Source organism: Polyergus mexicanus, unplaced genomic scaffold, assembly GCF_030449975.1.
Source record: "Polyergus mexicanus isolate NDT 795.1 unplaced genomic scaffold, iyPolMexi1.0 SCAF_10, whole genome shotgun sequence".
In the NCBI taxonomy this organism is placed as follows: Eukaryota; Metazoa; Arthropoda; class Insecta; order Hymenoptera; family Formicidae; genus Polyergus; species Polyergus mexicanus.
This window is the reverse complement of record NW_027223330.1, coordinates 2409066-2437064: the sequence shown is the minus strand read 5'-3', so window position 1 is coordinate 2437064 and position 27999 is coordinate 2409066. Positions and strand designations below refer to the sequence as shown.

The 27999-nt window shown below is 32.4% G+C and overlaps 2 protein-coding genes and 1 long non-coding RNA gene across 11 annotated transcripts; 2 read left to right on the top strand and 1 right to left on the bottom strand.

The window, feature by feature from the left end:
• Nucleotides 1-14: 14 nt before the first annotated feature.
• Nucleotides 15-16223, top strand: LOC138937100 (acyl-CoA Delta-9 desaturase). Of its 3 annotated transcripts, XM_070303023.1 has the most exons (7): nt 129-350; nt 3907-4030; nt 10933-11201; nt 11442-11572; nt 11836-12041; nt 12143-12325; nt 12436-16223. In XM_070303023.1, exons 3-7 carry the CDS (start codon nt 10946-10948, stop codon nt 12812-12814), a joined length of 1155 nt encoding a protein of 384 aa, XP_070159124.1. In that variant the 5' UTR covers nt 129-350; nt 3907-4030; nt 10933-10945; the 3' UTR covers nt 12815-16223. The 3 variants fall into 3 exon arrangements, with proteins under 3 accessions (XP_070159125.1, XP_070159124.1, XP_070159123.1); XM_070303024.1 differs by lacking the exons at nt 129-350; nt 3907-4030 and adding an exon at nt 15-115; XM_070303022.1 differs by lacking the exon at nt 129-350 and having other exon boundaries at nt 3712-4030.
• A 205-nt stretch (nt 16224-16428) lies between these two features.
• LOC138937060 (uncharacterized) lies at nt 16429-20171 on the bottom strand. The gene is made up of 3 exons (XR_011447455.1): nt 19701-20171; nt 19504-19565; nt 16429-18495 (listed from the first exon to the last, which is right to left on the bottom strand). It is a non-coding gene; the product is annotated as an uncharacterized lncRNA (long non-coding RNA).
• On the top strand, nt 16740-26186 carry LOC138937058 (aminopeptidase A). Of its 7 annotated transcripts, none has more exons than XM_070302936.1 (15): nt 16740-16809; nt 19680-19990; nt 21494-21953; nt 22099-22246; nt 22344-22617; nt 22748-22918; nt 22986-23083; nt 23164-23298; nt 23392-23690; nt 23779-23864; nt 24252-24376; nt 24545-24766; nt 24963-25200; nt 25275-25407; nt 25505-26186. In XM_070302936.1, the coding sequence occupies exons 1-15, from the start codon at nt 16775-16777 to the stop codon at nt 25890-25892; spliced, it is 3123 nt and encodes a 1040-aa protein (XP_070159037.1). In that variant the 5' UTR covers nt 16740-16774; the 3' UTR covers nt 25893-26186. The 7 variants fall into 7 exon arrangements, with proteins under 7 accessions (XP_070159037.1, XP_070159038.1, XP_070159041.1 ...); XM_070302937.1 differs by lacking the exon at nt 16740-16809 and adding an exon at nt 17539-18622 and having other exon boundaries at nt 25505-26185; XM_070302938.1 differs by lacking the exon at nt 16740-16809 and adding an exon at nt 18632-18763 and having other exon boundaries at nt 25505-26185.
• Nucleotides 26187-27999: the final 1813 nt, after the last annotated feature.

Genomic DNA, 27999 nt, shown 5'->3' with positions numbered 1-27999 from the left:
CCTCTAAGGCATTGCGTATCGACCGAATGAACGACGAGTATTCCTCTACCCCGTGGACTCGGATATGGCAGTAGTGGCGCTGCGGATCAATCGGACCAGCCGGCACCACATCCGGGTACTGTATTGTCTTTATTATTTCTACTCGATATTTTTCGCAAACGGAACATCTCGACTCGCTCGCGCGTGCACTTCTCGTAAAGCGAGGGAGAAATCATGGTGCGAAGATCGGGATCGCGATCGTGATGTCGACGAGAGCGAGAAATACTCTCCGGGGATGAGATGCGTGACCCTTGTCCGAGGTGATCGCAGAGGGTTGCGTCGACCAGCCAGAATTCTCTCACCGTTCGCGCGTTCGTTCATTTCCTTTTTATTCTCTCGCAAGTCAATCACGACTCTGTTTTCACTCGCCGAATTGTATGATTCGCGACGCGAATCGAAGGCTTCTGATACAATTCTACATGCGATTGTACGTGCGACTTATAAGTCGGCATATAAGTGCGAGAAACTTATCTCCTAATTTCACCACAAAATCTAATTAATTGTACAGAGATTGTTGAGTATATTATAATTAGTTTAATTATCGATCTACACAGTTTACACAGAATTTACGTTTCCTTTCGGATCACTCTGTATTTATCAATGCTTTACTGATTAATTAACTCTCCATAACGCGAGAATTAATATCGATAAATAAGCCTACATTAAATAAAGTGCTCGTTTAAATATTATTAATCTTGTCTAATGCAAGGGCCAATCTCTTTAAACCAACATATATTTTAAGAATTTTATGAAGAGATTAAAAAAATACAATCAATATTTCTCGCATTTATGACAAATTCAATAAATTTTAATACAATTTACCATTATAAAATTAACATTATACACTTTAAAATGCTATCGTTTTCTGGTCGTTCGTTGCAGCTTTATGAAAGCAAATTATTTGCTTACTAAATACATTACTTGTTTATTAAATCTTTCTTTGTGCCATATGTCTGATTGTGAGTTATTAAATGCTTCATATCACGTGTCTTTTAGCATCAATAAAGTATTTCCGGGAGATTATTTACGATTCAGTATTCCGGATCGCTTGTGCGCCGAGTGGCATATTACGTCACATCACAACACACGTACTACCCATATTTATAAAATAATCAAAATAGAATTATTATCTTAAATTTTTTCTCATATCTCAGCGGAATATCACGAAAAATCATGAAAATGATTAAAAACTCTATTGATAATATCAACATTTTTTTTATTTTTATAAATATTTTATTTTAAATTAATATTTTTTGTTGAAAGAACTAAATTAATTAAACCCCATAAATTATCAGGTAATTACTAATAATTTACATCTTTTTCAACGAAATAAAGTTTATCTTATTTCAAAAAATATTTATAATTTTAGGTTTGATTAGTCTTTCCTCCTAAGTCTTTGATTATTTATGCCTCTCTCTTCTCGATACTCAATATTTAATTTTAAAAATAGATATATATTTATTTGATTGATACATAATCGCATTTTATGAGATCTAAAGCGACACTGCTATCAGAATTTTAGCCGAAAAGGACAACCTTGACGAAGTTCCACGATCCATCTCTTTGTCTCTAATTCAATATTGGCTAATTAACAATAAGTGAGAAAACCAGTGGATAAGAGCCAAGGCGCGGATATTGGCGCGCGAACTTATTATTGTTAAATTTTATTAACAAATGTGTATTAAAAATGTACGTTTTGGACAATTTTTGGGTCCATCTTCTCAGCATAGGTATAAATATATAAAGATTAAACTGGAATTTTAAAACTCGACATATACAACATTTGTTGTTGCGGTGAAATTTCAAATTAAAAAAATAATCAAAAAGAAATTAAAAAAACGAAAATAATATAATAATGATTATATTGTAAATCACCGACGATATACATGTGGCGATGGCGTTTGGACGTTGTCCACTTATTTGTACAAATTCTACGGGGGATTTAGTGAACCTTCCTTTCTAATTATCAATTTTGATTTAAAATTTAATCGCAATAACAAATGTTATGTCGAGTTTAAAAAAATTCCAGTTTAATCTTTATATATTTATATCCATGCTGAAGATGGACCCAAAAAACGGTCCGAAACGTACATTTTTATTGCACATTTGTTAATAAAATTTAATAATAATAAATTTGCCCACTAATATCGGCGCCTTGGCTCTTATTTGCCAATTTTCCCATTTAATTGTTCGTACCTTGAGACGATTGCTGTTATTATTCTGCTGTTAATATTGGCTTGGTAATGCATTGACAATTTATGCGCAACAAATGTTTGACAGACGAACGTGAAACCGTTCTCACTTATTGTTAGCTTTAACATTGCGAATGCTTTATCAGGAGGACTCTTTTTCGACGCAACGGAAAAGAATGACTCAATGAAATGACACATGATCTAACGAAATGTCAATTATTATATTTTCTTATATTTGTCTATTGATATAAAATTTTCTTGTATAGCTTAGAATTTTTTATTTTGCTTTATTTTGTATGTAAAATTCAAATTCCTTACTGAAAAAAATTAATTATCATTTTAATTCATCATTTCAATTTTATCATTTTGATTTTATTATTTTAATTGTAAATTTAATATAGATATTCTTTTATTTTTATTAGTGATAACTTCGCATATCATATAATTACGTACCCCGCGTAATTACGTGATTATCTTATTTATTTTGTCACATTTAATTTTAATAATAACAATAGGCTTCAAGGTATGAACAATTAAATAGAAAAATTGACAGATAAGAGCCAAGACGCGATATTGTGCTCCAACTTAGTATTGTTAAATTTTATTTACAAATGTGTATTAAAAATGTACGTTTTGGATCGTTTTTTGGTCCATCTTCAGCATGGATATAAATATATAAAGACTGAATTGGAATTTTAAAATTCAACATACACAATATTTGTTGTTGCCGTTAAATTTCAAATTAAATAAATTATATATATATATATATATTAAGCGGAAATAAATTACAAAACTGATATAAAATTGTGCAAAGAATTCTTCTCTGTCGTAGGAGAAGGAGACCGCAAACGCAACTTTCATTCTCGATCTGGATTATAGTGTCGGTCGTTACATCTATTAATTATTATTTATATAGCACATTATTAATTTTTTCGTGGATTCGTAAAACAATGAATGTAACTTTTATGTTTGTTTAATTTCAAAATGATATGACTTTTGCTTCCGTCGAGTTTCGAAATTGAAAAATACACGCGCGAAGAACCGTATTGAATCTTTATATGGTATATGTATCAATATATAATCAATTTTTCACAGATTTATTATCGGATTTACAAAACCTGAATAATTCGATTATTAAAGTTTTTACAAAAAGACGATTTGATGAACATTTTTATAAATAAAGCTAGCTCGATAAGTAGCAATTTTTTTAATGTACAATATAATGCTCTGAAAGGTATGTGAATTACCGGAAAACTTAAAATTGAAAAATTACATAATTAAAATACACACGTGCTATTTGCAAATTAATGATTTGCATACAATAAAATTCACCGATTGGCAAATCGCAACTGATTTGCAAAGCACAATATAACATTAATTCTGGGTCACTGTTTAAGAGCATAAGAATGAGAAAAACACATTTTCTATCAATCGAACTATTGATTTCGAAAAAGCGAGTTGCGTTATAATTTCAATTTTTGTGACACTTCCGCCGGAACTGCTTCACGTGAGAACCGTTAGGGAAGGGGGTTTATCCTTTTGCAGTTGTGCTTTTTAGGACAATTGCCACGAACGAAGGGTAGAGGGAGGGGGACGGTTTCGTTGACGGTTGTCGTTTTACACGGCGCGAAGCTGATAAGTGGGACATACGCTCCAACATCTCGGTATTTCGTAGTGAACTCGCTACCAGATCGGACCCTCCATTCAGGAAAGAACCATCGCAAGTCTCCGTATCCAATATCGAATTCGCTATCGTGATCCTCGCGGGAAGTAAGCTGCTATCTCGTTCACATTCGCCCGTAAGTTGTCTGATCTATCATCGCGAGCTTTTCTGACTTTTTTAAGTTTATAATACGCCATAATGCGTGACATAATGCATTACATTCTTCAATATAATTAGATAAAGAGATATGAGCAGTACCGAAATTTTAGATAGTTGGCGGCAAATTGGTTGTTATCGATAAAGTTTACACATTGATATGTTTTCCTCCAAAATCTGACCGCAAAATGCTAATTTAAATTATTTAATTGTAAAATAATATTTTTTTATAATATTTTCACTGCTAGATTGTGGTATGGCAAATAAAAAAAAATGGCACGAATATAATTGATCGTAAATTTTATGGCAAAATCTCTCGGTTCGACATTTTCTCTATATTACTTCTCTGACATGAGTATATATCTAAAGTAAAGTCCTTGTTACTGACTATCAATACGATGCAGTTTTTAAAGAAAATAGAGAGAGAGAGAGAGAGAGAGAGAGAGAAGAGAAGAGAAGAGAAAAGAGAAGAAAAAAAAACATTTGTTCCATTCGTCGCTTTCCAAATGGACGAGCAACGGATGCTGGTCAGATAACAAATAGAGAATCTTTCGTTTAAATATACACGACAACTATTGGTCAAACAATTCTATTGTGATACAAATTGATACTCAAAATGCCTGATTATTTTCAATGTACGATTATACATATCTCCTATCATGTGACTGTAATTTTATAAAGGAAGCGGAGAGCGAAGACTTTTTCCCTAAAAAAACTAAAACTCTCAAAAGTTTTTGAAATCGAAGAATCTAGAACGCAACGAAAACATGATCATTATTTATATCGTACTTTTTAAATATTTGACGTTATACAGGCTTGCAAGTGTCTTAAATTTAAAAAATCTGTTAAAAAATTTCTTCATTAGACAAGATTAAACAAAAAAATTCGCTGTTATCTATTTTTCCTTCTAAAGTTTAGTTAGTTCAAAACTATTTTTACCTGATCTTAATTTTATTTGAAATTTCTTAGTTCGAATCTTCTTCAAATGTTGACTTTGTAAATTTACTTTGTATGCGGCTCGACATTTTCGTTGACAGATTTCAAAATCGGTCAAAACATCTATAAGACTATTGCGGATAATTTTAGAATGCTTTGTAAGCACATGTATATATAATTGCATAACTTTTTTTTATTTTCGCATTTCTTCGATTGTATCTAGGAAGGGGGTTCAGATCTTCTCTTTTCTCCGCTGATGTTTAAAATTTTCCCATTTGTTGCGCCAACAAATATGTATACGGCACACTTATTGAAACTATTGTCCTGCTTATCAGAGCGGGATCGAATGGAATCTTGTGGAGACTCTTCTAATGGGCACAGTACACGCTGTATAACATAATCGTTGTCACGTGAACGCCGAAATATTGACATTCTCAGTGTGTTTCGTGCTTAATCGTTGTTTTGTTCATATTCAAAGCCCTTTATGCGTGCAGAAGGATAAAATGCATAATTATGAGCATCAAATTTCTTACATAAGTTAGCTCGGACTTTCATTTCAAAAATTATATATTTGTACAATAAATAATTTTTAAATTTATGCAACATACCATGTATCTCTATTCTGTACGGGACATTTTCTTAAACAGCTGCCCTGCTTATCAGAATGGAGTCGGGTTTCTTGGAAACTCATAATGGACACAATAAATGTATATAACATAATTTATTATGTAAATATTGAAATATTTCGCTATACATTTTCTTACTATTTTTAATCGAATATTCAATATCTTTATTAAAATGGGCGAATAAAATGCGTTCTTGTGAGCATCAAATTTCTTATATTACTCAAGTCAAATTGCTCAGACGTTTATAATTTTGGCAAGGGAAAAACAGAAGCATACAAAAAATCTTATATTTACATATAACGAAAAATTTTTAATTTATGCAATACACCCACATTAAGCTATCATCCATAATATGCAACAGCAATCTGTGTCTTTATCAGAGTTTCTTGAGAAAAAGCTCATATAAATTTTTATTAAATATCGTAATTTCATATTTTTTCATAGATGAGATAATGCAATGACTTTTTATTAAATGGGATAACCTTGTTAACATATTTTCTGTACAATCAGCACAGTATAGTTTCGAGACGACACACAACTAAATGCAAAATGCGGCAGTTAAGGATTAAAGCGGCAGAGCGGTTTACGCGAGTAAAGAGAGAGAGAGAGCAATTTCGCTGCAACATAATTACATTGCAACACGTGCTCGAGTTTCGTTTGTATGCAATCCGTACGACTAAAAGTAAAATTATGAGGAAATTGAGAAAGAAAGGCAAAGTTACAAAAATAAAATATTAATATAGAAGGAAAATAAATGTCGATTATTCATGCATTGTATATTATCATAGTCTCTATTAATTAGTTCGAGAATAAAGCATTTATTTAAAATAATTGCAATTAATTTTCGAACGCGATATTTTTTTCTCAATGTAACCCAATATCGGGAGAAATGGCACAAAAAATGATTTATGAACGACAGTTTGAATTTGTTGATAAAATGAATGAGCTAAACCGCAACGATACATTCGAAATGCAATTGTACCGACTTCGTTCTGCAATTTTCACGCGCATTGCTTTACGCAATTTGCAGTCTCGTAATCGTGTTATGTATGGCGAAGGACATAAAAGACCGTTGGAGGAAACAATGAGAAAATTTTCTGTTACTCCTTGAAAACTTTTATACATATACATATGTTATATACAAAGAATAATATTAAACTATGTTGAATAAAGATATAAAGTTTCGATATATGTTATATGAGCGAGTCGAAGAATGTGCGACAAATAAAAAGGAGACGATGTCTCGTACAGAAATAAATTAAAAATGTAGAATAAAATTCTTTCGAGACTTTACATTGTATAAATCGAATAGACGCGTCTTAAAGATAACTTGCGCGATAGTTAACCGATGCTACGTGTAGCAGCATACGTTTAATCTCGAGAGAAGACATGTGCCATGGGATTAGTAGGTCACGCTTCTCTTTAACATTCTCAGCTTTCTTTAGATCCTCGGTGAGCATTCGATTCATTCTTGATTTGAAAAACCATTTAACGCGTTATCAATAATCAATAACATCTAAATACTCGATAAGAAAATCACTTCTTATATTTTAAATTTCTAATTATTCGATAATTAACAGTTTATCATTTCTGGTTTTTTGTTATTTTTGTTTGTTTATTTTTTGTTATTTTTTGTTTTTATAAAATGTTGATATCTCTTCGATCGATTGGAATTCAAAAAAAAAAAAAAAAAAAAAAAAAAGGAAACAGGAAGACGTGCCTGCATGGTTGCACGAAAGTGTTCCATTTCTTCCGCGTATCGCGACAATTGTTGTAAGCTTTTCGTACGTGACTTCTTTTATAAACTACGACAGGCTCGGCTCGGTCTATAACCGAAAATGTAAAGTGCTACGTGATCTCGGGCTGGGTGACTCGTCAAGTGAGAATAGGAATTTCGATCCACGATTGGCAATGACCTCAAAGACGCCATTGGCCTGCTTTCCGAAGAACCTGTTCCTGTTTGCGCGCGACGTCATTACTTATGTGTTCTTCCTCGTTTCACCAACATCCCTTGTCCGTTGGTCCCCTTTCTCCGCATCTTAAGCGTGTTCTATCCAACTACATCATGTACCGTTTCGAAGACGTGCCGCGAGCACTTTTACTAGAAGATCTCTGGCACTCTTCCGTGCTGAGCCTACGATATGGAAGAGAAACGCACGCATCGTTCGGCACGTTATGAATAAGAAGGACAGGAATATATCTTTCAGTATCTCATTCATTTTATATGATTATTATATGTTTATTATTAGTTTCGAATTGTTTAAAAATACATTCTTTACAGATGTAATATTCTATATTTGACTAGATGGACCTGGAAAAATTCAGAATGATTTGACTTCAAAATTTGTCTATTTATTCGGGATTGTTTCTTGTCTTTTTCGTGCTTTACAAAATAAAAAAAATAAAAAAATAAAAAAGAAGTATAAAATAAAAAGATACGAGTTGTTCTATTTCAGAATGCACTTTTAACTCGTATAATAGTATCTTTATAAAAAAACTTAATATAATTTAATGATTGACTGCGTCTCTCTTTTGCGATGAATGTGGTTATCACGGGATTTCGAATCGCGCCGATTGTAAGATCGGAAACCATATGCCTTTGATAGCGCTTTCACAAGGATTATTCGTCCGTCCTTTACCGTTTGCATGACAGCGATATTGTTGCAGAAAACGAGGAGATAGCTGTACTACTGACTTATAGTCAATTCATAATTAACCCCTCAGCACGTTGGATCTTTTCTCTTTGAATCAAAGAAGAACGGTGAAAATGACATTTGCCAATGACGTATATTGAAAAGCAAAATTGAATATGCCAATCAAAAAGCAAGCAATAAACGCGTCTATTGGACTAATTAACTTATAGAGACGAATGCAACCAAGAGGATAATAATTGTAATTCTTTGCTATTTTAAATACAATATATGCCTTGCTTTATAACTGATTCTATGATAGATAATGGTTATCACGCGTGGTTGATAAATTTCCTTTAGTCCATTCTGGGTATCTCGTTTTTTTTTAATTTTTTTTTTATTTAGAGATCCAAAGATATGCACTAATATTCTGATACTAATTATATGCCTTTCTCCTTGCTTCGTGGAGTTTGAAAGCTTCTAATATATAACTATATTATAAATTATCATAAATTGGATAGTTAAATAAGAATTTACGACACACCGTTATGAAAAAGAGCATAAGTTTCTTTAATACATCAACCTACATTACTCTGAACAAAACGTTAATATATTGGCGTCAGTCAATCATTCGCTTATATTGCATTTTTGTTTCGAATGTCTACAATGATTAGCAGGTGACGTTGTACACATCATATAAGTAATTCTTTAAGAGAAATACACATGAACATTTCCAACATGATATTTAAACTTTTATATTTAATATCTGCTGTCATGTAGAAGGTCAAGTATAATATATAATAATGTAATATAATATATTTTCATTTGTTCTTCCCTCTCTTTCTTAAAATTGATAATAATAGCGTATAAGTCATTTACTAGCGCAGCTATGTTTCTTAAGAAATATAAAAAAATTGTGAAAATGTATATTTTCGTTATTATATTATCAAGAGGATAATATTATACGTATAAAAAATATACAGATATCCTTAATCATTCTAGAATTATCATAATGATACTTGTGCGCGATGACAATATCGCAGAGCTCAATCGCGAACGATAGCGAAAGTAACTTCGTAATTTTATTATTTTGCAATATAGATTCTGCTTGATTTCATTATAGAGGCTTTATTTTTTCCTCCGACAATGGTTTAGAAGAGACTTTGAACTGTATCACCTATCGTAGATCGATATTTCGAGGAAAGTAAAAAATGTTCGTTGTCGAAAATGCTTCGAAGAAAAAGTAACGTGTCTCGATAAATAATCCATAACACACATCTTCAGTTTAATTAATAATGTCATATAAATTAGTCATATAAATCAGATGTTATAATACATATATGTGGGGCACATATGTTGACGTTTATCATCGATTAATGCGATGATTAAGTTTTTTGCACGCAGACTCCTCGATACAAACGTTCATCGCGAATCAAGTTTCGTTAAGTTACGTAGACTCTCAACGAGAGAACGCAGTCGTCGAAAGAAAGGAATTTAGAAGTAGGGCACCTACATAACTCGCGTCGTCTTCGCGTCGTCAGGGTCGCAGAACGGAAAGGAGGGATGACCACTTCGTGCGTAATTAGCTGTAAAACGCGGCAAAAACATGAAAGCGCGTTTAGTTCGGAACATTTACTTTAAGCATCTTATCGGAACTTTCTTGTTGGTATAATTAATTCAAATAAGAACTAACCGTCGATGCTCATTTTCGCTTCTTCTGTGAGATTAGGAATCTTATATTTGCCGCAGTATTTCGTTAACTTGCGGTTTATAATACCAGCTTTATAAAAATTGCTTGGTAAATTGATGACGCAATATCAATGGTTGATATCTTTAAATCTCACGAAGCGTTTTGAAACGTAATATTCGAGATGAAAAGATTCACAATTCTCTCTAATCATTCATGATCATGACGTTTCCACGAAAATGGAAAGCACCTCTCATAAAATGGAAATCCGTTCCCTGCTGCATCGCAATAAAATTGCGCGCTAATGTAATGTAACTGATGATTACCAGACTGCTCTGGTGCAACAATCGCGTACCGCTTCTTCGTCGCCAAGGGCCGTCACCGTCGTGTTCTGTTCTCGATCGCACTTCGCTTCGTGAACAATTCAGAAATGTCATTCTCACGAGACAGACCGCGGACGCTCCTTCGATGTGTCGAAAGTCGAAGCGTTCGAAGTTAAAAAAAAAAAAAAAAAATCTCTTTTCCGCGCGCATACTTTCCACACGTGTGTATATAGCACATTAACCGCACACAATATCCTGGAAAGCCGTAACGAGATCGTTACACGTTGTACGTAACGCGCGTCGAAAGCCATTAAAGAGCCGTTAATCTTTGGCTAATGGCGCGACGTGACAATGGAAATACCGTCCCGTTATTTTATACGTATATGTGGCAACAAAAAGAGAAGAAGCAAAAGCAAAATGTTCGAAATAGCCGGAAGAATTTCGAAGTTTATACCGGTATTAATCCCATATTATTTGTATAACCAATCAATGAAATTAATATACGATATACGAGTAATAATTTTTCGTTTTACAAATAAATAAATAAACAGATAAATGAAAAAATCACAGAGTGTAGCAAATATTTTAACTTTAACATATGTGAAATGCCACAAAAACATATATTTTTTTCTACTTTACAAATAAATATTCATAACAATATAAATAAATATTCATTACAGATATCTCAGCAATATGGCGCCGAATTTATTCGGTAGCTCAGCGACTTTATTCCTCGAAGCTTCCCAGCAAGATGTATCGCAGAAAAAAGATGCGACAGAAAAAACATTGACGCAAGAAGTGCCGCTGCGAAAGACACAAAATTCGAAACCCAAATATCAATGGAAGATCGTTTGGAGAAATGTGATAGCTTTTCTTTATCTTCATTTAGGTGCGCTTTATGGACTATATATTTTAACAGTGGCTGCCAAATTTTACACATTTCTTTGGGGTACGTGCTATTTATATATCTTTTGAAATATTAACTTAATTAATTTTTTTCTCTTAATTACAATCAATTAATTTCTGAGAACAATAAAAAGTAGATAGAGCAAAAAACTGGTAGATTTCCGTGTTATGTAATTGTAATAAAAAATAATAATAATAATAATAATAATATCTGCGGGTTGCTTGTTACTTTTGAAAGATCTCATGGCGTTGTGTGGCTAAATTTAATTTAATTTCTTTTCAGTTATCATAATCGCAGGTTTTGCAGCTGTTGGTGTTACAGGAGGTGCTCACAGATTGTGGGCCCATCGGTCTTATAAAGCAAAATGGCCAATGAGAGTTATTCTTATGATTTTGCAGACCACGGCTTTTCAGGTAAATTTTCCAGCAATATCATTAAACAAACTTATTTATATACGTGTTAAAAACATTAATTATTATCCCAATGTTTATAAATAAATTAAATATATCGTTTAAATATCAAAAATTTTAAAAAATATAGTTTTTTATCAAGAAAGCATTTAATAAAGAAATTAAATAAAATTAATTAAATCAAATAGCACTTAATATATAGAAGAAAAATTATTTAAAGAATTGTTATTATAATTGTTATTTAATTATCTAATTACATTTCGCAGAATCACATTTACGAATGGGTGAGGGATCACAGAGTTCACCATAAATTCACAGATACGGATGCCGATCCGCATAACGCGCAGAGGGGTTTCTTCTTCTCGCACATTGGGTGGCTCTTGATTCGCAAGCATCCGGACGTTATTAATAAGGGTGCTACAATCGATATGAGCGATCTCGAAAAGGATCCCGTCGTCGTATGGCAACGCAGGTAAAGGCATTGTTCTTTGAGAAAATTAATCAACGAAATATATATCGAGCTTTTATAATAGATCATTATCCGGCATCGTCGAATAAGTTTACATTTTACAGACTGTATATTGTCCTGATGCCGCTTTTCTGCTTCCTACTGCCCACCTGGATACCATGCCACTTCTGGAACGAGAAACCCATGTACGCATGGTACGCTACCGTCTTCAGATACACATTCTCGCTTAATCTGACTTGGCTGGTGAATTCTGCAGCTCATATCTGGGGCATGAAACCATACGACAAGTGAGCATTATCGAAGATCCGATATGTCATGATTGATAATCCTGTTCCTATGTAAATGGAGATGAGAACGCACGTTCACGCTGGTTTTTTTTTTATTTTTTTCCCCGTAGCACCATCAGCCCCACCGACAGCTACAGCGTCGCCATCGGAGCTCTCGGTGAAGGCTGGCACAATTACCATCATGTTTTCCCGTGGGATTACAAAGCCGCCGAGCTGGGCAACTATCGCACCAATTTTACCACCGCCTTCATCGATTTCTTCGCCTGGATCGGTTGGGCGTACGATTTGAAGACCGTAGCGCATACCTTAGTGAAGAAACGCGCTGCCAAAACGGGCGACGGTACCAGGTATAAGCGAACGACCGATCATCACGATACGCACCATCATGCGCACCATCATACGCACGATGATGCTATATGGGGTTGGGGCGATACTGACATGGCTGCTGAGGATATGCAAAAAGTCGAAATAATCAACAAAGGCGACTGAGATCCAGTTTTTCTGATATCAAGCTAGTAATGCGTAGAACATGCGTAGAATATTCGACGAAATATATCGCCGATGGATGATACTGAAAATTGATGACATAACAATGGCAACAAAATTATATTAATTTCTTTTCGATCAACTCTCGTGCAAATTATACAGCCAAAATATCACGTTTGTCGTGATACAAATGTGATACAAAACTTTTTTTTAACATATTAAACAGAAGGACACGTAATTACATAATTTTACTTTATGCATATTTAATGATTATTTCAATTTGCATTCAATAATTATTCCAATCTGCATTCAATAATTATTTCAATCTGAAATTTTAATTTCTGTATACTACTCTTGCATTATGAATTATTTCTATGCGAGAATTGATCTTAAAAAAACCGATTTTTATACAAATTTATACAAATACATAAAAAACAACGTATTAAATAATCGCCATCAATGTCTTATACGTCAAGATAAAGACATCGTAATAGAGTCGTCGAATGCGCACGTTTGAAATTTTAAGAAGATTATTGCTACATACAGAAATAATCACCCAAAGAAGAGTGATCAATCGTTTTAACGATGCCAATTAATATTTATTATATCTATAATATTACTACTGTGTATTGTTACGTTGTTCCTCTCTTCAAATCGGCTGTTGAAAAAACGTCGCGAATTTGATTAACTTACAACAAATGAGAAAAAAAAAATAAACAAATCTTAAGGCTCGATACAGCGATTTTTTCTCAGACCGATCGAATTTGAGGATCAATTGATCCAAGTGTTTTCAATTGGGAATCTATGATCACAGAAAACGGCTTTTACATCATTTTAAAATAGTATTCTCTTAAAAAAGTTCGACTTCGTTGAAAAATTAATTAAAGTTTCACGAGGTTTCATAGAAAAGATTACTATCGAGGATTCTGACCGGATTTACAGAGTTATTTTTTATCCATGTATTATTTGACCAAATGAAAACTTGCTTTTTTCTTAAAAAAAGATCAAAAAACATATAATTTTTATATAATTTTTTGAAACATGAAGATATTCTCCGAGAACTAAGCTTCTAAGATGCAAATAGATAAAATCTTGTTCTCCATCTAATTCCAAGCAAATTCCAATTTAGAGAATAAACTTGTGACTTGAGAATTAATTACATAAATATTTAATTTTGAAGATTAAAAATTTTTAGTTCTTATAATATTTTTTCGCCAAGGAAAAATATATTTCAAATGAATCGAAGGATACATAAATAAAATGCAAATGAATATTCTATGTATTATCACACATCACAGTTGTATCTACTCAAGAAAAATATACATATATAAGGCGTTGCGTGGGATGCTCATAATCAGTCTAATACGAGCGAGTCGTCCAAAATAATCAACTGGTGATCTAAATTAACGTGTCGGCATTTCATACAATCATTACGTACCTAGAAATCAAATTCATTTGTGGCCTTCTGAATGACTGACTTTAGGTCGTATTAGTTTGTATCGAGACTGTTTCATCTTGTGGTCAATTTTTTAATAACGCGAAAGAGCATGTTATCGTAATCGATTTTTAACACTGTTATATAATATCGAGTAGTATAGTTTAATAGAGATCCTAAAGTTAATCGGGAATGTGGACGCGAAAACCAATGTTTATCACGTTTCATGAAAAGCGAAAATTATTAAGATGGTGAGAAATTCGTAAATATATGAAAGACAGTTAACATTTTCAAGTTTTAACGATTATTGATCGCATAGATGAGTAGAAAAATAGCTCACACATTAATTTTGTATGTACAAGCAAAACTATTAAACGCTCATATCGTGTTTCAATTGACCTCTAATTTCTTCCAACATGATAAGAAGCTCATGTGGTACTGTGTCACTTTCGCTGTCGCGATACTGCGACGCCGATCGCTATTTTTCTACGTTTCTCGTTGTGATTATCACGAATGTATCACGATTAATAACAATTAAAGCTCATATTGCTTGAATATTGCAAAAATGTGAAATAAGTTCGTAACATAAAAAATACGCTTTAGAAAGATGCATTTCAAAAATCATATAAATTATAGATTTATTCTTAATTATAGCACGAAATATACATTCTTTCTGGTACTATAGTGCTATCAATTTAGATTGTATCAATAGTGCTATTATTTGACGTTGTCATACTTATCAATATTATAATAAATATACGTATTAATATGTATTAATATCGCATCGCAGTAATATTCCAGTCATGGTTGCGCGCGCGCAAAACTATTGTCGCACATAATACGGAGATGCGATTAGAAATCGGCGATTAGCAATCGACTCTGATATAATCAATTCTATAGATGATACGATGGCAATCGGACCGTCGTATATTACTTATGTAATTAATTAACGAACGATCCGAAAGAGACAGAGAGACATCGCGCGACGCGGTCCGAATTTTGTCTATCTTTCGTAAATAATCGTCATGTTTGTGCCCGATGGCGCGGCCTCGAGTAGCGATTTCGCAAAGCGATCGTTACGAAAGTGCATTGTTCGAGCGTATAATGTCAATTGCGTGACACGCAATTAAAATCTCCGCATCGTTCATCATAGCGATTGTTATGACGAATGAGAAAAACGAGCGTAAACAGATACAACAGATTTAATCGACCAAGTGTCACATACATCATTATAAAAAATCTCGCACGAGAACGCGCGAGTCTTCTTAACACTCGAGTAGTCGCGTGGATTTTTGCGAATCTGTATACTTGTACTGACGTTTGTCGAAAGAATCGTGTAATTGTGTGATTAAGGATTAATAAGAATTTCGAGCTTGCCAAAAATTCACAAAATTTATTCTGTCTTACACTAATCTTTGTACGCTTTTATTACTTCTGATTTATATTTCCGCGAGATTCTTTCGCAAATCGTCATCGTAAATAACTTGTCCGAATCTATACTTGAATTTGTATTATTATACCAGTAAACTCGTGCGCGCGTATATCTATTGTACTTATATCTGTGATGAATTAGAATTCTTCCCTACGATTGAGAAGCGACTGTTCGATAAATTCATAGATTATAACTGATTCAAGCGAGAGATCCCTGCGAGAAGTCACAATTTTTCTATCTTAAATATCAATTTAAAGAAAATAACACAATTGGCACTTTTGTTATGAATCGTTTCTCTTTTTTTAACACAGACCGGTAGTGTCTTATAAGTTTTAAAAGCATAGTTTGTAGAGGATAAAAGACAAGATGGCTTATAATATTATATGAGATAAGCCGCGTTAAAATGAACAACACTTCGTTGCAATTACATTCTTGTTTCACGTGTAGATTTTGCTAAGACAATATCGATATATTTATACACACTGTATTTATAAAATATAAATAAATTATTGTTATCGATATACCAATTTTTGATTATATATGTACATATATACATATGTTCTATATATATAGCAGGCCTGCTCAACCTTTAATAAAATGTGACTTTCATAACCGATAGACAAACATATTAAGCTAATTATAATAAGAATAATATCGCGATCTATGGATTGGATCAGATCTGATATGTGTAGATCAATAGATTTATTAATTTTATTTATGAGGATTTAATTACTTATTACTCAAGTCCTATGGCGCGTTTTGCGAAGATAATAAAATGACGATATTGCAATTTTTATCTTTAAAAATCATATAAATCCTGTGTGTATCCTTCGTGTGTATAGTGCTAATAATTGTTTTATTTAATCGCGAAGATTTCTAGAATGGGTCTCCTCGCACCTTTGCGACATTCGCACTCGTTTATGTAACTTTAAATTGCGAAATTTCTCTTGTTTCTAGATCTTCGTGCCATGTTCGCTGCATACCCACATGAAATCGCTCGATCGTGCATTGCAGTGTTTGTAATTCGCGATAACATTCCCGTGTGTGTGCAGCTTCGACAAGGTAACCGACAATGTTTGCCGAAAGTTTGCCGTGAATGTTTTACGATCCCCGCAATGGTTTTCGCCGGATGTACGTAACAAGTCGTTTATATTTTCGCAATTCTCTCTACGCGAGAACCTATTGGAAAGATTTATAAGATATAAACGTAGATAAATGTAGGTTTATATACACTGCGTCCAACGGCGCGGATGATGAGAAAACAAATCACATTGATTGAGCAATCGCAACTATCTCAAGTCGCCATAATTACACAATTATCATGAAATCCATCAATATAATGCGGTAACTTCCTACAGCTACTTTTATGCCTATGATTCGACAAGATTTGCATAGATATCTATTTAGAAATTGTATGAAATATTTTTTTTATTTTCTTGGCATTTAAAATTGACATAACATTTAATCGAAAATTTATTTTGCCATATAAAATATCCGTTGAAAATTTGAAAATTTTATTTTACCATAATTCTTTTTTAATATTCGATGCAGAGAGAAAGAGAGAATGTTATATATTTTCGTTCTCCCGTTTCATTCATATATGATTTAATGTCATTATGCGATGAATGAATCAGGCGTTCTTAATTAAGTTAATCGAAAATATAGTGTGGGTGCGCTCCACTTATTCGCCTCGCAGCCGGGGATCGCTAATTGCATCAATTTCGGCGAATGTTAATGAACATGTACGAGGACTAATTCGATTCAATTGCTCGCGAATTCGAATGCAAGTCGGCCGTGTCACGGTGCGTCATGTCCAATTAAGAGCGATATTCGTAATAAAATCGGCTGTCGTATGCTTATGTCAACGGCGATTGGACGCGTAGTTTCTATCAGATGATCGTACGAGGAAGAAGATATCCAAGTGAAACAAGATGTCAAATTTTTAACTGAGAAACATTTCTCCACGAAGCTTCGCGAATCTCTCATTTCAAGAATACCCTCGGCTGTGCTTTAGCTTATTGTGCAGCAAAGGAACTTGTACGAAGCGAATAGCATAGGAAAAACTAACATATGAAAAAATAATCGCGAACCGTAACTCGAAGAAGAAAGGAGAGGACTTAAGAATTCCTTTACAAATATTTTCTTACGTCTTTATTCTCAACCGGAAAAAGTTACAACGAGATCGTTAGTGTTTGGAAGAATCTCCACGAGGGAAATGTGATCTAGATCGCGTAAAGGATGATATAAAAATCTTTCGAGAAAAGACATCGTCGATTGATAAAATCATATCTTTTTTTAAGAAGGCAAATAAATTAGCATTAGCAGCTTTACAAAAGGGATCGTGAAAGGAATGTGTAAGAGGATAAACAATCATATTTCGAACATTCTGATGTTGATTCTCGAAAGAAAAAAAGAAAAAAAAGGAAATCTTATGCATATGTATCTCTATTAGGAATAATAATTTGCAGAATAATTCGCTGAATAATCTATGATGATTGAGAAAGATAAAATTGCCAAAATTTACGTAAACTAATCAATATATCAATATATCGTTATTATCTTCTCATACTATATGTTTCTAATTGTAACATTAATAATCCGCGAATTAAAAAGTATGCAGCATCAATACTGTTGTAGCAAAATTAGATTACACGATTACCTTGACTACTCTGAAAGTGTTGTTAAACCGAAGGATAAAATAGGTGAAAGTCGATAGATGTATTGAAAGTAGTCGGCTCACCGTTGATCAGACAGATCGCAAAACTCTTGGACGGATGTGACATCTTTCAGACGCGCAGAACACAGTGATAAGAGCAACTGCAATTGAAAAATGATATTATTCCGGTTTCGCACGATAATCGCTATGCCAAAGTGAGTTGTTGCGCGTAGATGAAGTAATTCGAAGACGAAAGTGAGAGAAGTCATATCACGAAGTCGAGAAAGTGCAAGTAAACGAAACGGACCTCGCATCATAATTGCTAGTTTTAGCTCGTAATGTGAAGATACGATCTGTTTCGCTACCAGTATAGTGTAATACTGCTTGATTATTGCACGTATTATCGCCTGATCTTTTGAGAATATTTAGGTAAAAGTTAACATATTTTACATATGTACGAGTCGAAAAAGTAATTCATGAAATGACGCATGTGCATATATATGTATTGTTCCTTTAATAATGGGCTTAAGCTTCGTGAGGATGCTTAATTTCGCGATAAAAAGATAATAAAATATAACAAAAAATTTTTAATTTAATAAATGTAACTTATATGTACACGCAAAGCAATACGGGTGCTGTAAATTATATATTAGTCCGTTCTAATCAATTATAAGCGCAATGCGAATTATGATGCGATATCTTTCAATTACACACAATAATTCATTTCTATAAAAAACCATTAAAAGAAGAGACTTTATATCGCCATTCATTGCCCGCATTAAAGTATATGTTGCAAAAATTGCAGTAATAAACAAGATGTTGTATCAAATATGTAATGCAAAAATACTTATCAATTAATTAGTATTGTTACCCTGAGAAGAAATGAATAGATCTATTTCAGTTAATTATACGTTACAAATGTGTAATGCAAAAATACTTATTAGTGAATATTATTATATTATGTGTGTTTCTCTCTCTCTCTCTCTCTCTCTCTAATTTTATTAGAAATTAAAGTAAATTAAAATTGTAAACAAATAATAAAAATTACCAAATTTTAAATCTGCATAATCAACGATTATTTGAAAGAGAGAGTGAAATAAGAAAAAAACCTTTGAGAAGAAATATTTCAAATATCACATAGATATCTTGATTCTTCGGCTTGCACTAACCTGAATGATCTCGCTCATATGTTTTTGTGAGAAGTAAAGAATCGATATTTTTTAGGCAAAATCTAAAAAAATCCGAGATTTTATTTTTCCTTCTTTTTGTTTCTGTATCGTTTCTAATCTTCGACAGGTGTTCGTGAATCATCGTATTTCTTACGTATTTAATAATTCGTTTGTAGGTTCGTTAAAAAGCCTGTTACCAGAATTTTCGTGAGTGTGCTACGAGCAGTTAAATTACGCGGCGTCCCTCGTGGCGTGCTACTATGGACGATAAGAAAGATGGATGATAAGAAAGTCGTGACGCGGTCGAGAAGGGGCGTGCATCGCCCTGACGCGGCATCGTCGACATCATTTCGTGATAAAAACATCGCTTCCGTACTCCTTTGCTTCGCCTGCGGCGCCTGCTTCGTTCTGAGTTTAATCTGCATTTGCTTAACGACGTTGGTCGTTCTGTTGGATCGGGCTGTTGAAGCGACGAGTTATCAATTCGGTAAGAATATAAAGAATTTTTTTATCGCGATATATGTAATTTACAATACATCCCACACTTGTGATGTTATACGTGTTTCAAACTTTTCCTCCATTCGAGCAACTATAGTAACTGCTTTCTATGATCGTAGCGCGATCATAGACGCAGAGATATTTTGCACAATTTGGACGTATGCAATTAGGCCGATATTACATTTGTATGACGAACTTTTCAAGCGCATTGATTAGCTAATTTCTAGAGACGCGAGAAAGTTTCTATTTTGCAGCCAATCAATATGCTTAAAAAGTTTGTCGTACGACAAATGTAATATCGGCCTTAGCGATCAGCTGATCGTCGCGCGAATCATCGAGGTCGTTTGGCGGTAAATTTGAAAACCTCTTTCAACTTACGGCTATTTTCCGTTGTTTCTCGGATGTTATTTTGAACAGCGAAAAAACTTTCTTTCCCTCTGTGTTTTAGGCATCCTTGAGGCCATGACGCGTAAAAAAGTTTAGTCGTAACCGTAAGGATATAAAGCAAATTGATCAATTATAGTCAAACATTTTTATTTCCTTGTAAGACTGTCTTACAGTTATGACTAAAACTTTTTTACGTATCATGGCCTTTAGGGTTTTTTGTAAAACAAACAAATCACTGCTAGTTTCTCATAGAAATAGACTTTTTTTTACCTATACTTGGGGCACAAGAAAATATTGAATAGATTATCCATCGCGCGTTAAGGATTTTTGTAATACGTTTCTAAAGCCATTTTAAATTTGTTTCTAAATATACTTTCGTTGACAATTACTTGACATTGCTAAAATAATTCTTTAAAAGAGTTTATCAACAAAATTACCTGTTTGAGCTTTTCTTATTGGTTAGAGTTCTGTTGTATATCATAAATAAACATCTGATCAATAAACTCTTATAAGAGATTACTTTCACAATGTCAAATAATCTTTCGTTACAGCGACAAAATTGAATGTTCAATTTTATTGATTAAATACATACAGTTAATTAAATTTAAACAAGTAATCGCAGCAGCGCGTCAGTTTCGCGTTTTGCTGAACAGCTGATCTGATCAGCTGAAAGAAACTTATCACGCGCCATAAAACGCTTTGCATGTGACAGCTCGTTATTTCACATGATAATTTCTGCATTAAATCTGGCATAAATATCTGCCATAAATATCATATCACAAACAATTCACAATGTTCGCTTTCTGAAAATATGCTGTTCTTAATGTTTCTTTTTAAATTACTTTTAGACTCGATCAGTAGTTGAATCTTGCTTTCAACTCCCTTGTGGAAAAATCGGCTTTACATGCCCTCATTAGTTGTATCAACATATGTGATATTAGAAATACAAATTGATAAAACATGCTAATTCTAGACCTAGACTATGCACTGACATTTATCTAACACACACACGCACACACACACACACACACACACATATATATATATATATATATATATTATATATATCTCTGGATAATATAAAAGGGAACAACTCTATTTTTAGATTCGAACAAGCATACAGCAATGACCGATAACGAAAGCTTTAGATTGCCAAAAGAAGTCAAGCCAATATGTTATGATCTCTTCTTGCATCCAAAACTTAAAGAAAACACATTTTCTGGAAAAATAACTATTCTTATCGATGTCCTCGATGATAGAAGAACCATAGCTCTTCATCAGAAGGGCCTTAATATTACATCTGCAAAATTGATAACTTATGGTCTAGAAGAAGACTATGAAATTAAAATCTCCTTCATCAGCGATCCCACAAAATATGAAATTTTTGTGATATCAACTGAAAATGAGTTTAAATCAGGATTATATAACTTGAGTTTAGATTTTGATGGAAGTCTTGGAAATAAAATAGTTGGATTCTATTCCAGCAAGTATCAATATTATGACGAAGAAGCGCGTATAATATTAGATAGAGGAATGCCAGGAAAACGACCAGAAAAACAAACCAGGTAATATTGTTATTAAATACTTATTATTATACCAATAAGTATACAGAAACGTTGCGACTAATTTAATCAGTTTCTGTTTATGTACTGAAATATGACAATGTTTATTGTAATTACAATATTTTTTTGTGTATATTTTAATCGATAGATATATTGCTACTACCAAATTTGAACCAACTTATGCTAGACAAGCTTTCCCATGTTTTGATGAACCTAATTTTAAGGCAGAATTTTCAATAAAATTGGTTTGTCCTATGGAAAATTCTTATGATTCTTTATCTAATATGAATATAGAGGTATGTAAATTTTTTTTAAGCAATATTAATTGCTGATGCTTGCAAAATAAAAATTATTTAAAGTAACTTTTATTGAGAAATTATTTCTTTATTTTAGAATGTGGAACTGCATAAGCCAGAAAAGGATCTAAAGACAATAACCTTTGCTCAAACTGTACCCATGTCAACATATCTAGCTTGTTTTATTGTCAGTGATATGGTTAAATCGACAATGATGGCAAAAGGATTAAATGGCCGAGAATTTCCAGTCAGTGTTTACAGTACAAAACTTCAAGCAAAGGAAAAGAGACAGTTTCCTTTGCATATTGGTGTGAAAGCTATTGAATATTATATAAAGTTGTTTGAAATAGATTACCCATTACCGAAACTTGGTAAGTATATAATACGTAAGATTTAACAAAAGTACTTTATTTATTGAAATAAAACCAAATTTATTATAAATATTTAAAAATTTCAATAAATTCTAAAATTATTCTTTCTCTCTCTTTATTCTCTGTATAGATATGGTCGCTATCCCTGATTTTGTATCCGGAGCTATGGAAAACTGGGGCTTAGTGACTTACAGAGAAGCAAGACTTCTTTATGATGATCACAATAATTCCATTATTGATAAGCACAATGTTGTTAATGTAATCTGTCATGAATTGGCTCATATGTGGTTTGGAAATCTTGGTAAATATTTGCACGTACAATATCAATCAATAATGGCCTAGAAATATGAAATACATCTTTTTTTTAGTTACCCTATCCTGGTGGAATGATTTATGGCTTAATGAAGGTTTTGCTACATTTATGTCATTTAAAAGTGCAAATGAGATTTTAACGAACCAAAAATATGTTAGTCTTTTGTTAGTAATTTAATCAAATATTGATGTAAATAAATATTTCAAACGTAAATATAAATAAACTTTTTTCAGATGGAGCAATTTACTATTGATGTAATGCATAAAGTGATGATTACGGATGCAAAACTGAGCTCTCATCCTATAATTCAAAATCTTGAAAATCCAGACGAGATAACGTCATTTTTTGATGAAATTTCTTATCAAAAAGTATGATTACAATATATTGCTTAATAATGATTTTATACTTGTCATTCATTTTTCATATATATTAGTTTTTACTCAAATTATTGTTTATTTTAGGGAGCATCCATAATTCGCATGATGGAGAACTTTATTGAACCTGATGTTTTTTATAATGCTATTAGTACCTATTTAAATAAATATGCCTATCTAAATGCGGAAACAGCGGATCTCTTTAACATTCTGCAAGACGCGGTTGGAGAGAAACTGAATATAACAGCTATAATGGATACTTGGACGCGACAAGAAGGCTACCCTGTTATTAATGTGCAAAAATCCGGAAATAAATTTATATTATATCAAAAACGATTCCTGATTGATCCAAATGCCACCTCCGATCCCTCAAAATCATATTATAAGTGAGTTATTTTATTTCGAAGTAGTAGAAGAAACTTATTAAATTATTTAAGAATATATAATGTTACAACACTTCTTCTATGCTTATAGATATCGTTGGACTGTGCCTATCACTTATATCACAAACAGAATCGATAAACCCACTCTTATATGGTTTAATAAGGATGTGAATAGAGGTACAAATATTGATTTTATTATAATTTTCATGTTATAAAGAATGTTTTATTTCTTTTTTTTCCTATATCTTTGATATTAAATTACATAAGTAATTGAAATTATTTTTTCCTATTATTTAATTATTCTCTTGTTCTTTTATTTTGTGATTTACAATAATCTTATAAAATATGAAATATTAAAGCTTTAAAGATTTATTTTACTAATTTCTTTTTTTATAATCTTATTAAAGTTATAATTTTATTCTCTAATTTTGTATTTAATCATGTCAATCTTACTTAGATCTAACTTATTTTTTGTATTATAAGATGTGTTACTCCCAAGCAATATAAAATCTTTTATTTGTTTATTTTTCTATCTCTTTCTCTATATAATTTTATATTTTGCAGTCGTGATTGATGTTGACGAACATACCAAATGGATAAAACTTAATGTGAATCAAGTTGGTTATTATCGAGTTAATTATGGAAATGAATGGCAAACAATTTCAGAGCTGCTTCGATATCACCCTACGGTAACTATTTGTATATACTTCGTCATTTAATATATTATAACCAAGAGAATATAATTTGTGTCGTAGGTCGATATAGTAGTTTGCACTATCTTCGTAACTTCTTTTTCTATTAACTTCTTTGAATGTTTCTTATTGTATTTTGCATTATTTTTTTTATTTTTATTGCAGAGATTCTCGATAGCGGACCGAGCAAATATTTTGGATGATCTTCATACCTTAGCAGCAGCTGACAAAATATACTATTTTACTGCGCTGACCATAACTTTGTTTTTACTACCTCAGGAATATCACGCTGTTCCATGGGCAGTTGCAAGTTCAAAACTAATGTCAATGTATACCTTGTTAAAATCTCTTGATTCATCTCAACCGAATGCTGTACATCACTTTCAGGCAATATATCAGTTAAAGTATTATACTTATTGCGATACAAAAGTTATTTTTACACACACACACACACACACACACACACACACACACACACACACACACACACACACATATATATATATATATATATATATGTATGTATGTATGTATGTATGTATGTATGTATGTATGTATGTATATGTATATAATACATTTTCAGGTTTTTGCACTAAAAGTTGTAGAAAAAATTTACAAGGATGTAACTTGGACTGTCAACGATATCATGGAAGACGATATACCATTCTCAATTGATAACAAAGTACGTATAATAGTACTTGAATTTGCATGTGCCATAGAGCACAAAGAATGCTTGAAAGAAGCTGGATGTATATTTATGGATTGGCTTACTTTGAAGAAAATGCCGCATCCTGACATTCGTGAATTGGTTTATTACTATGGTTAGTCTAGTATGATCAAAATCCTTTATATTCAATTATCAACAACTTTAATTGCAACGCAATTTTTTCGTTAGGTATGCGCTATATTTCGCAAGAAGATGATTGGTATGTGATGTTTGAATATTTCAAAGATGAAACCGATCCCATCGAGAAAAATAAATTGATGAAGGGATTAGCAGGCATAAAAAGTACTGAAATCTTAAAAGAGTTAGTATATTAAAAAATTTATTATATTCACAACATTTTTTATTCAAAATCGTATAATCATAGTCAAAATCACATTATGTTTTTCTTTTTCCATTAGATATATTAACAGAGCTTCTGATGAGAAATTTGTTCGTACTCAAGATTTCTTGAGATGTTTGATTATGATTTCCGAAAATCCCGACGGTACATCGTTGGTATGGGACTGGGTGCGCGAAAAATGGGAATGGCTAGTGAAGAGATACACATTGAATGACCGATATCTCGGTCAACTTATACCGGCCATTACAAAATCCTTTGCTACACAAACCAAATTAAACGAGATGAAAACTTTTTTCGAAAGGTATCCTGATGCCGGTGCCGGTGCGAACAGTCGCTCTAAAGCTCTCGACACAGTCTCGTGGAATATTGGGTGGCTTTCTAGAGCTCCTCCTGAAATCGATAGATGGTTTGACTGGGCTATGACTTCAGGAAATATATTCCAATAAATATAAACAAAAGCACTAAAAAAAATATCTCAATGCGCAAAATAACATTTTGAAAGAAGAATATTTAAAGTTTAATAATATTGTGCTCATGAACTTCTTTTTCAATTACAATGGCAATATGGCTACGTTAAACGAAAACATCAATCTACGTTAAATGCGAAGCATGTTTTTTATGCAACATGTTTATATAAAATCTTGTACTCAAAAATATACATAAAACTTTCTATAAATATTTTACAACTAAACATAATTCTTTCTTATATCATTAACTAGTCATTTTTCCCTTCCTAAGTTTTAGATTTTGTGAATTATCCTGTAAACTGTCGTACATGAAAATTCTCGAAGGTCAAATTCATCATAAGATCGATTATATTGGACTCTATTTTTTTATAATTGATTTAATGTACATTCGATTGGCCGATTATTGCCGTAAATAGGATAATTTAGATCGTAAGGATCTTAATTTAATAATCGTGATACATGCGCAAATATTGTGTGATCACAGCTTATTTTTAATATCTTGGGTATTTCCAGAAAAATTGTTAATAAAATAAAAAATCATAAAGATTCGTGGCCTTACGTCAAGTTTTTTTTTCTAAAATTTGTTTGCACAGCTTTATGTGATCGAATTATGCGCGCAAGAAATTAAAATTTTTTATTCGGAAAAAAAAATGTCATAGTCATTTCACTTTACTTTTATGTATGAAAACGATATATTAATTTTATAAGATAACGGATATTCGGCAACGACAAAAAAATTTTTGCAAAATACTAATATATCGTAATATATAATTTATAAATATATAATAAAATTATAAATATATAATTTATCGTGAAAAATGCGACGAAAAATTATACAGATGTGATTTTCTGTTTTATTTGTACTATCAAAAGCTGCGGTTTTTCAATTCCAACGGAATCAAATGTACGATGATATGCGCATAAATCCGAGACATAAAACAGAAACAGATTCCAGCTACAATGTATATAGATATATTTAATATGACACGTGGAGGAATACATTGCAAACGCTGACGTGACGTTTGGCAAATGCTATTATAAGCAATTAATTAACATTTCGCAGTTCCATGCAAATAATACAATAATTTTTAATTGGAGTAATATATCGCGGAGAAAAATATTTTTTATTTATGTGGTCGAATTACGCACGCGAGGAATTACAATTTTAATTCACAAAAAAATTGTCTCGTCATTTCAGTTTACTTTTATGCACGAAAACAATATATCAACAAATACACATACGCATATGCACGCGGCTACAATAATTACTGAAGGATATACATACATACATACATACACACACACACACACACACACACACATATATATATATATATAATAGCTTACTCATATAATAATAAAGCTATATGTATATTCCATTTATGGAGTTTATTTATTGATATTTTTTACTTCAATTTTTCCTGCATATGTCCAAACAAATACAGAAAGTTCTAATTATAAAATCTACGACAAAATTTCTGCCGTTTATTTATAATTTACTGCAGTTTGTTTATAATTAAGCGGAACATATGGCACGCACGCTAGTTTCCTTTTACGAGACAAAAAGCTTTTGTAAGTCGTTTCATTTTGATATTATGAATTTATTAACCACGGATTCTTTTCCTCCAATCTCTAATTTCGAATCACAAAATCTTTTTAGCCCTTTCCACTACTATCGCGTATTACGATCGGCAGAACCACCCGGTGTTGAAAGTTCATGTGAGAGAAGGAGGCTTTCTATTACCGTCCTACCATTTATATGTCTCTACCACTCTCCGTTATACAAAAGAATAAGCGAGCTCACATTTAAAGAAAGCTAAGAGACTTCGCACAGAGAATAAAGCGAACGAATCTCTTGTGACAATTTAATGAAATGTCATCTTTTCGCAATATAATAGTATCCGTAAATAAAATATTTTGTTGCCATTTCTACGCGTTATACTCTTATGCTGTTATCATGAAATTTATGAGATGTACAGGACTCTTCTTTGAGCCTCTCCATTGTTTAAAAAAGAATGATGACGAAAGGCTGATATTTATAGAATTTAAATCGCGTGTATGTAATTTTACTTTACGGAAGTATTCG

What these genes read in the sequence shown, in the direction of transcription:
- LOC138937058 (XM_070302936.1), top strand. Translation starts at nt 16,775, where the DNA reads ATGTTTTACGATCCCCGCAATGGTTTTCGCCGGAT. An exon ending in TTACCCATTACCGAAACTTG is followed by an intron (nt 22,618 to 22,747) that starts GTAAGTATATAA and finishes TTCTCTGTATAG; the next exon opens with ATATGGTCGCTATCCCTGAT. An exon ending in TAATAAGGATGTGAATAGAG is followed by an intron (nt 23,865 to 24,251) that starts GTACAAATATTG and finishes TATATTTTGCAG; the next exon opens with TCGTGATTGATGTTGACGAA.
- LOC138937100 (XM_070303024.1), top strand. Translation starts at nt 10,946, where the DNA reads ATGGCGCCGAATTTATTCGGTAGCTCAGCGACTTTATTCCTCGAAGCT. An exon ending in ATTTTACACATTTCTTTGGG is followed by an intron (nt 11,202 to 11,441) that starts GTACGTGCTATT and finishes ATTTCTTTTCAG; the next exon opens with TTATCATAATCGCAGGTTTT. An exon ending in TGCAGACCACGGCTTTTCAG is followed by an intron (nt 11,573 to 11,835) that starts GTAAATTTTCCA and finishes TACATTTCGCAG; the next exon opens with AATCACATTTACGAATGGGT.